Genomic DNA, 12,500 nt, shown 5'->3' with positions numbered 1-12,500 from the left:
TTCACTCGCTAGCAATAACAGTTCAGCTGTTGCAAAAGTGATGCAAAAGTGGTGCAAGGTGTGCGTTTGGCTCTAGTGACACTTACTTTGCCCTCGGGTGAGGAGGAGGCCATTTTACGCATGTTCTCCTGATCTTTGGGGTCAGTGGCGTATTGTGCCAGTTCATAAAGCACGTTTGTGCGTGGAGTATTGGTGATGTCCAGATAGTGAGTCAGGGCGCTGCGGTACGTGGTGGGGCAGGGGAACGGGTGCTTCTTATTGGATTCCTCTGAAAATAAACACACACACACACACACACATATTTCAGCGATGTTGACAACTGGACAGACATGAATGAACTGTTCAAGTTGAACTTTTAAAGATTAATGCCATACCATCAAGGTTGTTGAGGGAGATAACAGTGTCAAGGTCCACACCAAGGATATCACCAATCCTGTTCACTATGGCTGTGTCATTGATGGGATACACAGCAACATGGTCTCCTGATTCATATCTACACACACATTTTAAAGGAGCAGTCGGTAAGCAGTTTAAAACTAACTGAAACTCATTTTGCCATTCATAAAAAAGCTCCATTTAAAAATGAAATACAAAAGAATCATTTGTGTTCAACATTTTGGAAGCTAGTTACCCTCGTACACACTGATTATCAAGCGAATGCACTTTCTGTACTATCTATTCAAAGAAATGACACCAAAGGTCCATTTAGTCCATTAAAAAGAACAATTATTTGCTAATGGTGAATATATTTGACTTTGACTTATAATTGATTTAAAATGCATTATAAAGAATGCAAGTTTCACAACTCAAAACTTTTTCATTAGTTCAAAAACGGCTTTTATTGAGACCAAGCTCTCAAAACGACTCGTTTTGTCCTTCCTCCTCTTTATTACATATTAGATATGAATAGATCAGCTCAGGTCTGCCTGCACAGACACAGATCAATGCTACCTCTTCATCACCACCTCTTCTGCCCATGTACTGGCTCGTAACTGGGTTATGGCTCCTGTTGTTTGGTTCATATTAAAGTTTAAAGGTTAAGCTCTGTTCCTGCGGTTTAAGAATAGGACACAGAGTAAGATCACACACACACACTACCTGATTTTAGAGCCGGTGATGTCCAGCTCCAGGTGCATCAGATGTCTCTCGCCGCCCTTGTTAAGCTTGCGGTTCACAGTGATTGGTGCCAGGAAAGGGTTCTTCGAATCGAAAGGCCTGTGAGAACACACAATGAATAACAGACAGTACACCAAGCACACTTTACAGGGTCAGAAATTAAACAGGACAGAGCAGAAATGCCACCACAAGTGACACAAATCGACCCCAGACATTTAAAACGAGCTGGCAAAAATCATGCTTTATAAATAAAAAATGATTGATTGATTGATGCTTTTATCGAATCAATTTTGTCGTTTTCTTTGGTGTCCTGAACGGGAATTTATCTTTAAAGAGCCGGAACTCTATTAACCAAATTGTGAAATTCACTTTTTGTGCATTAGTTTCCCCCCTGATCTATTTATAGTACTCTTATTAATAATAGTATATGATCATATTATAATAATACAAATATTTAATATCTAGTTATGAGTTAGTGCAGACACTACAGTGGCCTGCAGCAACAACACATCTGTGTTCACTGTCTCGGCAGGGATGTGATTGTGCGAGTGAAAAAAAGCAGGACATTTCTTCGTGAAGATCTCATTCACGTTTATTTTATCACGTCTTATTGCAAAACATTTAATTGTGGCTGAATATCATGAACTAAAATCATAGGGTAAAATGAGCTAACACAAGGAACTTTTGCCTGTGGATTAAAAATACCATAGCAAAAACAACTAGCCTAACTAATATACATTTCAAGCATTATTAAAGACAAGTAAATACTCAGTACTCCGTAAAAGAACAACTAAAAAATTAGCAAATCGCAACATAAATACAACTGAACAAGTGTACGATTGAAATAAACAGTGTTTTAAGATGTTCAGGTATTTAGGTTCAGAAACTAATCAAATGAAAAAATAACACTGCACTTTATAAATAAAATATAAATGACAAATATAGTTAGAAAAGTCAAGAACGAGTGGATTTTCTCTTCGTCTTTTGTTTGATTAGTGTTAATATAGAGACAGCAGCTCGAGGCGTCTCGCGCTTGAATGGTTTTTAATCATATTGAAATGCACACAAAAGGAATCAATAAGAGGAATCGAAATTTAAATTTTATAACAAATATCCGATTCCTGACCTCCTTTTTTCATAACGGATCTGCCTAATTGAAGAACATAAATTGTCATTGATGGATTGATTCAGCGGTTTTTGGTTGCAGAGTAAACATGCCCCCATAAAAGCCATAAGAGACATGTCCCTGAAAATCCATTCCAAGGGGTAAATATTGTCCTTAAAGGTTTTCAAACTGTATTACGGTCTATATTATAAGCAAATAAAGTCCTTTTTAATTATAAAGTATCAAATATTATCAAATTAAGCACAGCAGGAGTGTTTATTCTGTCGTCAAGGTTACGTGAGGGATAATTCAAACGTGTGGGAGGGGCTTAAGCTTCTGTCCGACTGATGGATGTGAACATGGGGCTGTACTCACGGCTTCTGGTTCTCAAAGCTCTTGAGGCGTCCCAGCTCTCCAGTGTAGATCTTATTCATGTTCAGATCGCTGTGTACCTTCAGCTCATACTGGCGGATGCTGTGTGTGAGAGAAAGACTGTTACTTCACAAAGCCAAGAGTTTTGTGACAAGCTATTCTTCAGTTTGTCTATGGAGCAGTGTTTTCCAGTCTGAAAAGGCCTGTTAAATAAGCAGAGAAGGGCATGCTGAGCTCAGGTCACTGTGACCCACTAACAAAAGCAGGAGAGACAAACAATTCTCCTGAAGAGATGGAAAGATTATTCAGACCTGGATTCTTCACCAGTTGCTTCAACTCCAAAGTGTTCACAAACAGCTGGCCAGAACTGCTCTCTCCACGACACAAAATCCTCCTCAAGACTGGGAGAGAATCGATGACAGAAACATGCATTATTATTATTATAACCTTTTATTTTTTACATCAGCTGTTCTATGGGTTTGCTTCAGGACCCAGATGTTATAGTGCACATCAAGAACTTACCCAACACAGTACCACAATTATTTATCATATGACAGTGACCAACAATGAGTCTCATTCACTTATAATTGTGTGGATAATGAAGTGGTACAGGTATGACATCAGAACCTGGAAGACTAATTCACAGCTGGCTCCTTCGAGTTTTTCAATTTATGGAGTAAAATAAGGTCTGTGGTAAATAAATATAACTTGACGTTATTTTGACGTTTTGTTCTACACCGTACACTGCACACATCCACACCCCATACTGTCTTATCTAGTTACTTATTAGAAACATACAACATTTGTGTTTTCAAAATGGGTGTGTGTAATACTTTACTAAGTATTAGGGCTGGGTATCGATTCAGATGTTCCAATTCGATTCGATTCGATTTCGATTCAATTCCGATACTAGGTACTCTTGGGTACATTAAAACCCACCTTCAAATGCACACAATGAATAGACAGGATTTTGATGCAAGATGAAAAATTGATTCTGAAAATTAGACAAGTCAGAACAGTCGCATGCCTTGATCAATCAGGATCAGGTTATTTTATGTTTAAGATAAAACTAACATAAAATCTCACAGCATTAACTGTAACATGGAGGCAGGCTGCAAGCCTATGAACACTGTAGGAAAACTAATACTGGCTTTTGGGTGATAGGTTTAAATAAATATGGAAAAAAATTAGATTTTTGGCCTTTGAGAATCGATTTTGAATCGACCACATTTAAAAAATCGATTAATCGAAAAATCGATTCAAGTATCGTCAAGTTATGTTATTTTACTCAAATTTAAAAACCCATTATGAAACCCTTTAGGAAAATCTCGAAGGAACCAGCAGTGAATTCTTCTTGCTGGTTCTGATGTCATGAACCACTTTATCAGTGCTTGCATGCACAGGACAACTTCTCAGGAAAACCTTCTGTCAGGGGCATCCACACATGAAAAACTCACCAGGCACGTCTGTTCTAGTCTTAATGTTTGGTTTCTAATCATCTCCTGAATTTATATGGTTTTATGCTCTTGGCAGCCCATAATAAAACACACGGTACAAATCATGTGCCCGGTTGCCGTGTGGACCCACATTTAAATGCATCTTCTTTTAGCGTGCATAATTTAGTTCATGGTTTTTGAGAAATGAAACGGGAAGCATGCTCTCCTCCCTTTCAGAAGTCGTTAAGCCTTTTTTGCCACCCTAAAATGAAACACTTAAAAATGGTACTATTATGCTCATTTACTGGTTAATTATTTTGCCTATGGGGTCTACTAGAAAACATTTACCTCATTTAATGTAAAAAAAAAAAAAAACATTATTTTTTGTACCATTTACATTCTTGCAGCACATGTTTTCTCCCTCTGTGTGAACGGTTCAGATTCAGGATCCTTCTCAGGTAGATTATATTTCAGTGAACAAGTTCAGGCTGTTTCTCATACATATATCACAGACAATACAATAGACAACACTATAAAAACACTGACCACTAAAGCATTATAATGAACCCATTACTTCACCTTACAATGGATTTATATCCATTCAAGACCAAGTTTGAGCAATGCTCTTACTCTGAGATTGTCTCTCCAGAGTAGTGGGTTTTATTTTTACATGAGTCTTACATGAGATGATTCTTACAATTAAAAGGGACATATATTATGCTTTTTTCCATGTTTAACTTTCTTTAGTGTGTTTCATTTTGCCGTTTGAGCATGATGTTATGATTCTGATGATAGATCAGATAGATCCTTCGGATGAGACGTTAAACCGAGGTCCTGACTCTCCGTGGTCATTAAAAATCCCAGGATGTCCTTCGAAAAAGAGTAGGGGTGAAACCCCGGCATCCTGGCCAAATTTGCCCCTTGGGCTCTGTCCATCATGGCCTCCTAATTAGGGATGCTCATTTCGGTTCATTTTCCCGACCGACAACCGCCGCCATCATGTAACATGTCTACATGACGTGGGGTTAAGTCTGGGTCTCCGATGGCACAGATGTCCCGGGAATACAGAGATAACGTATCGCTAGTGGCCAACTTCGGAAAGCGCCTTTCATTTGCTTGTGGATGTTTGCTTCGCAAGTGATATTGCACTGTACTCGCACTACTGCTTTATTTTAATACCGCGTAGCATATTTTGCAAGTAACTTCGTCGCCCTTTCTGTCGAAATGGTCCCACACAGTAGGCTAGTTTTCGCTTGCTTCATTTAACGTTAGCTTGCTCAGCGAAATATGTCTTTAGGCGCGAGCGGGTGCGCCTGCCGACGCACACCGTGAGTTAACAAATATAGGCTATATAATATTTTTTTTAACCATGCAAAAAACAAATAACAAAAAAAAAGCTAAATATATATATATATATATATATATATATATATATATATATATATATATATATATATATATATTTTTTTTTTACTTTTAAACCGTGTAACTGATAGTATTAATCGGTCAAAATGTTTACTTTCGGTTAACGGTTAAACGGTCAATATGAGCATCCCTACTCCTCATCATCCCCATACACTGATTTGCTTCATCACGGTCTCCTCTCCACCAGTAAGCTGGTGTGTGGTGGGCGTTCTGGCGCAATATGGCTGCCGTCACATCATCCAAGTGGTGCTGCACATTGGTGGTGGTTGAGGAGATTCCCCCCCTTCTATGTAAAGCACTTTGAGGTCCCAGAAAAAGCGCTATATAAATGTAACGAATGATCATACCGTTGGGCCGGCGGGTAGTTCCCTACACTCACAAGAATGATATTTTCACAAATCATACTATTATCACTATTAGTTATTTCTCAACTTCAAAATAACAAGGAATGTCGTGTTTGGCATTAAAAGTAATGGGAAAAGATGGAAGATTTTTTTTTCTTTTAAAATGTAGAGAAGTAAAACATTTACCAAATTGAAAGTACTCTGATGATGTTAAAACACATGAAAATTGCAGTAACGGTAGAAATACTTTCATACTATCCACTTTTGGAGTCATTGATTCCTCACATTGATCTTGGACGGGCACATTTTGAGCGTTATAATGAGACAGAAGTGTTCAAATGTGTCACTCACTTTCCATCATCGTCTCCCATTCCCAGGTCAAAGATCCTCTGCGCTCCCAGCTCCGCTAGCCTCTTGTCCACATACTTTCCCGTGGCGTTATAGTGCTCATATGTCTTATTGCCCAGTGCAAACACCTTAAAAATACGTTTTAGAAATGATTTAAACAAATAGATAAATAGTAATTGTTCTATACTGTATATTCATTACATTCATGACTCCATTTACACCTGGTATTAATAACATCACAAGTAGCCAGCGCTAAATACAAATGCTAATGTGGTCCAAAACCTTTTGAATTGAAACCACACCAGAAGCCAAATAGTCAGAAATGCATGTGATTTAATTTGTATTATTCTTATTTCTTTTGATAATTTTAATTTCTTCTACGTAAAGCACTTTGAATTACCATTGTGTATGAAATGTGCTATATAAATAAACTTGCCTTGGCTTGTAGTGTATTTTTCCGCAGATTAAAATATTTAGTTGAATATTTTTTGGTGATTTAATAACATTGATGTCATTTTGGGTGAACTATTTCTTTAAATCCACTAATGCAGAAGTTACACAGTCATATTTGTAGTTTGTACTTCTGCTAAATCTGTGGGCAAATATCTTTTCTCAGGGTTTTTTAAACCAGCGATTATGTTGAGTCACTGAACTTTGCTCAACTTCTGTGAACTATTCCTGAAGTCCTGAGACATTGGCTTGCAGAAGTATGACACCGCATATTCCCCAGAATCACTTCTGCTCTGCTGCACTGTGTCATGGGTCTTGTTTGTTCAAATACGCATGTTTTGGAAAGTACCTAAAGTAGTGGAAACTAGGGATGGGACGGTATGACAATTTCATATCACGATTATAGTGACCAAAATTATCAATATTATCACGGTTTTGTTAAAACAAGATGAAAATGTACAAACAGAACTGATGCTCACACTGAAAACATTTCAACAAGTTTTATATTTGAAAATCAACAAACAACAAATAAAACAAGCACTTTTTTAAAGCAAGATTCTATTCTGTGGCATTTCCTTCATTATATTGACCGTCGTCAATAGCAACGCATTATAACACAGCGCACATCCAATCACATTCACAACGGACGCGCGCTCTCGTTTCATTCAAATACAACTTGCCGTCTTGCGTCTCCGGTTTTGATTGTATTAAAAATTAAATCAGAGTTGATTTATTGTTTACAGAGTTTGATAATATTGTTGTGATCTTGTCTGGACGATTGTTTTGTATGCTGTACAAAATGGATTTATAAACAGGTAAGATTTAAAACATTAATATCAAATCAATATGTCCCCGTAATTATGTGTTCAAAAAAAAAAAACGGTGTAATAAGTGTACAGTGAATCACGGTCACTGCCATCCGCCATTCCTTCTCGAATAAAACAAACCCAACATTGCGCGCTGCGCCCGCGTCAGACTGTTGCTGGCTGGACAGGATTTACAGTGAGTTATTAAAAATCGCGATAATCAAACACAGTTTTAATGATAGTTAAATTTTAAACGATAATACGAACCGTCAGTACATTTTATCGTGGTTTATCGTGAAACCGGTAACCATCCCATCCCTAGTGGAAACACGTTTTTTGGAGTTTTTCTTTTGTTAAAGTCTAAAAAGCTTGTGTATAACAAAGTGCTTTGACAAGCTAAAAAGCTCAGAGCATACAACTAATAAACTGAACCTGACAGGAGGAAGTCAGTGAGTCTTTGTTCCTAAAATCTTGAAATTGGTGTGATGAGGAACTCACTGTGTATTTAACTCCACTGAGGTCAGCATCGCCCTCCTGTAGCCAATCATAGAAGTCTTGGGCATTATCAGTGGGGTCGCCCTCTCCATACGTGGCCATGCAGAAGATCGCTAAAGAGTTGTCAATCTCAGCCAGACGAGAGAGCTCACCCTGGGAATAAAAGTGTGTGTACACAAACACAAATGAGGAAGGGAAAAAAATAAAGACAATTTTCATCCCACAGATGAAATAATGTTTGTGAAGTGCAATGAATACATCTAGCTCTGACAGAGACATCACATGCATTACCATTTCATATTCCTCTGGGTCCGCTGCCATCCCCTTCATGCCATAGCGATGAGCATCTTTTGCAAGTCTATTGGAGAACTCTTCAGCTGTGCCCGTCTGTGAGCCGTAAAACACCACAATGTTCCTGCCCTAGAAGGTCATATTAAAAGTCATTACGCATTTCAATGCCTATCCCAAAAGATTCACCAAAGAAAATATTATGTTCGTGTAACATAATTTGCACTTCATTGACTTTAAAAAGGGTTATTTTTACATCCTGCAAAGTCAGCATATTTTGCAAAACTAAACAGACTAAACCTCAGAGGACGTTCGGTGGAGAGCCAATCATCAGTTCAATTCAAAAACATTAACAGGCACTGATCAAAGAGCTAACCTGAGAGTTTTCTTCCCTCCCCATAATGTGCAAGCTTTGTCTTCCATATTGTTATGTTTTTTGAGATTGCACACCTGATATTTTTGGACTTTAATAGTAACCGAGACGTTCCATATCTGCGGTTGTGTCTAGACCATAGACTGCACTCAACATATGGACGTCACCCGTAGGTTTCTGAAGAGCATTTTCTGAAGCCCAAAGTGGGCGGAGGTAAACTCTTTTCGGAGGCAGTGTGTAAGCGTGATTGACATATTTCTTTTTTAACATGCGTAAATTTCGGACTCAGTGTGCAAGGGCCTTAACTCTATAGCGGTTTACCAGAGCAATTACTTCTCATTTAAACCACAATCAAATGGATTTCCCCACACATTTCACATCTGTCCTCTGCTCAGTTTAGAGGGAACGTTGTTCACGGGTATTGGGCCTGGTACTGCCCCAGGGTGCTGAAGAGCAAGGCCGATCACACCTGACGCGTTTTTAGCAGTGAGAGGCGCCTTTTTTCAATTGTTTTCCTATGGCAGTGAGCGTTCTGCGCGCTGTTTATGCGCCCCCAGGCGCCTCGTGTTTAACCGCCTGCTGCGCCTCGCGTTTTTGAAGTTGAAAAAAAAAAATCAACTCAGAGCGGAAAAAGCTACAGTTGCTTTGAACCCGCTTTGAAAGCCCGGAGAGTGCGATGATGGAGGATAAACGTGGTGCTCTCGCGAGTTACCAGGAGCTAACGACTTCATGGACCGTAACTACCACAATGTTAAAGGAACACTCCACTTTTTTTGGAAATAGGCTCATTTTCCAACTCCTAACCGTTTTCGAATCCATTCAGCCAAACTCCGGGTCTGGCGGTAGCACTTTTAGCATAGCTAAGCATAGACCATTGAATCTGATTAAACCGTTAGCATCTCTCTCAAAAAAATTACCAAAGAGTTTCAATATTTTTCCTAATTAAAACTTGACTCTTCTGTAGTTACATCGTGTACTAAGACCGACAGAAAATGAAAAGTTGTGATTTTCTAGGCCAATATGACTAGGAACTATTCTCTCATTCCTGCGTAATAATCAAGGAACTGTTCTGCCGTACCAGCAGCGCAATGATATTACAAACTTAGTGCCAATCACATTGGAAGTTACCGAGCTGGGGACTATTTTCAGGCCCTGCGTAATATCACAGGAAAAATATCGAAACTCTTCTAATTAACGGTCTAATCAGATTCAATGATCTATGCTAAGCTATGCTAAAAGTGCTACCGCCAGACCCGGAGATCGGCTGAATGGATTCAAAAACGGTAAAACTGTTTAACTCTAGGGGAGCTAATGAGCCTATTTCCAAAAAAAAGAGGAGTGTTCCCTTTAACAGAAAGTAAATAAAGTTAATAAAAAGCAGATTTGACATTTACTTGACTGACAGGACAGCTGTTTTGGTGGTTGCCTAGCAACATAAAAACAACGCTCATTCTGTGTGATTGGCCAGTGCTGTGCGCCTCGCGTTTTCAAACCTGAAAAACGCGTCAGGTGTGATCGGGGCCTTAAGCATGTCCAGGGTTTGCCGGACAAAAATCGCACGTTATCATCTCAGGGAGGGGGAAGATGTTGTGTGCAAGCGGTTCGCCCGACCGATAGCCTACAGTTTACCTGACAACACACAGCAAACTGGCTCAACCCGGAGATTGTAAAATCTCGCAAAGGTATTAGGTGTCGCCCAGCCCGCCGCTCTGCAAATGTCTGTTAGCGACGTTGTGTGCTCATATTCCAGAAGGGAAACACACTTCCAGAAGCACACCCTGTGCCTGGTACGCCAAGGCAATGACTTCCACAATCCAGAGGACCAGCCTATGTCTGAAAACAGCCTTCCCTGAGGCACTTGGGGCTCAAAAGGAGCTTTCTGTAGACTACAGAGAGGTCCCATAAGGGAATAAGGCACAATCTTGGAGGATTTAACCTCCTCTGAGGAACCTGATTATCCGGTTTATGCTTCCTTAAAGATCTGCCATCCACTGCATCGTGACGTGGACTTTAATCTGAAGAAACATGTTAATGTTCTGCTTCCTAAATTATCTGTTTATAGGCTAGCCCAGTCGTTGGCAACCTGGAGCCCAGAGCTTCACACAAAATGCATTGCAATCATTTCCCAAAATGTAATTTGTGTGGAAATATTAGAAGTCTGTAAACGGGACGCTAACAGAGACGGGACACGCTGAAGACGGGCACAAAGAGGAGAGCAGAGAAGCACAAGATCACCGTTGAGATGCTCTGAACACTGGAAGACATTAAGTTGGGGTTTATGTGAAGGCATTTCTGAAGCGAACTGACTGACGTCACTAAAGTTTCAATGACATTTTCTTTTCATTTTACCTCCGTATGATTCTGAAACGTACAACTTTATAGTACAATGACCTCTTATATATCAAAAGACCAAGGACAATTTTGTTTCTCAATTCACGACCCCTTTGAAGATGTGTTTGAGGGCCTGTGTTGTCTGATCATTTTAACATATTAAACTCCACAGGAGAAGAGGAGGGTGAAAGTCTTACCGTTTTCTTCATTTTGTCAATAAAACTGGTGTCCCTTGTTGTTGGAGTCCTACAAAACACAGACAACCAGAAGTCATACAACAAAATGGCTTACAAATAAGTATATTATAAATGATTATGTATAGAAATATGGACAAAAACTGGACTGTGTGTCCAATACCAACAGACAGCGGATCCAAATCATGAGGAATTTATCGTAATTTAAACATAACTTTAAGAAATATTTGAGACGGGGGCCTATTCGAGATTCAGGATTATTCAGTGGCTAGTTAAGAGTGAGGCCATGAAGCAATGACCTCAGCTGCAATCTGATTGGCCTCGTCAGTGACCCAGGAAAAGCACTCGTACTCTAGGAAAAAGAAGTTGCTCATTTGTAACATCACGTCTGAAGCTACGTCACCAATCATCACAGCAGCCGTATTAGCGCGTTCACATAGCACGATGTTTTAACATCATACAAATATATTTCTTTTGGCTGACAGGCAAAACTGAAATGGAAATTGAATGTCTTTTTTCTTTTAATGTTGTTATTAAGGAAAACAATTAAATGTGTTTTACTGCAAATTTTCATTTAATTTTTCTATAACTTATCGTAAGCAGTTCTACAACTGAGTAAGAGTAAAGAGTAAGACGAATGTAAAACATAAAATAATGAGTTAAAAGTAATGTAAAACAATAAAAAATACAAAAGTTAAACAATTGCTGAAGAACAACAGAATAATAATAATAGTAATTTCAGAGAAATAACACATAACCACCACACAATATTTTTTTTATCCACCTGTATTTACACTCATGCACCTTGACAATGAACTCAATAACAGAGCCTTTATCTTTCCATCCATCCACACACACACACACACACACACACACACACACACACACACACACACACACACACACACACACACACACACACGGTTCAAGAGAGTGCAGTGAATGGAGAAAGCGTGAGAGACTTTTCACTGTGTAAAAACTCTGGGCTCATGGCCAACTATTGCACAAGGATGTGAATAGTGTGATTTAATGTGTGAAAACTACAGTTTTAAATATACTATTGTCTATTCAACAAGAGAAAGCTTTTGCACTTTCATTAATACCGGAATAAAATCATCAGTACTTTTGACCATACATGTATATCTATGGAGCAATGCTGTTATATAAAGAAATCACAGCTTGAACAAGCAGTCATTGCTGTTATATAATAAACACAATCAACCAAGCTGTTGTTTGGCCACAATACAAATGTGCCTTACTTACTCAGGACCAAGACTGAAATACACTGGGTGAGATGTGTGAAGTTTTAAACGTTAGATCCTCGCCTCTCCGCTCTGTGTCATGTTGACCTCATGAGACCCGGAGTGACTATCACAGCAAACACACTCACCTGTCTAATGCGGCCAGCCGGTCCTCC

The 12,500-nt window shown here is 39.0% G+C and overlaps 1 protein-coding gene across 1 annotated transcript in view; it reads right to left on the bottom strand.

Moving 5' to 3' along the window:
- porb (P450 (cytochrome) oxidoreductase b) overlaps positions 1-12,500 on the bottom strand; it is a 36,768-nt gene that overhangs the window by 8,638 nt on the left and 15,630 nt on the right. The window contains exons 3-11 of the mRNA XM_079611256.1: positions 11,087-11,135; positions 8,189-8,317; positions 7,901-8,050; positions 6,150-6,274; positions 2,905-2,994; positions 2,597-2,695; positions 1,099-1,215; positions 375-493; positions 87-268 (exon numbers count right to left, since the gene is read on the bottom strand). Coding sequence (XP_079467382.1) covers positions 87-268; positions 375-493; positions 1,099-1,215; positions 2,597-2,695; positions 2,905-2,994; positions 6,150-6,274; positions 7,901-8,050; positions 8,189-8,317; positions 11,087-11,135 — 1,060 coding nt within the window. The remainder of the gene's footprint in view (positions 1-86; positions 269-374; positions 494-1,098; positions 1,216-2,596; positions 2,696-2,904; positions 2,995-6,149; positions 6,275-7,900; positions 8,051-8,188; positions 8,318-11,086; positions 11,136-12,500) is intronic.

This window comes from Phoxinus phoxinus (assembly GCF_949152265.1).
Source record: "Phoxinus phoxinus genome assembly, chromosome: 4".
Lineage (NCBI taxonomy): Eukaryota > Metazoa > Chordata > Actinopteri > Cypriniformes > Leuciscidae > Phoxinus > Phoxinus phoxinus.
The sequence above is the reverse complement of the archived record's forward strand: the minus strand, read 5'-3'. Positions and strand labels throughout refer to the sequence as shown.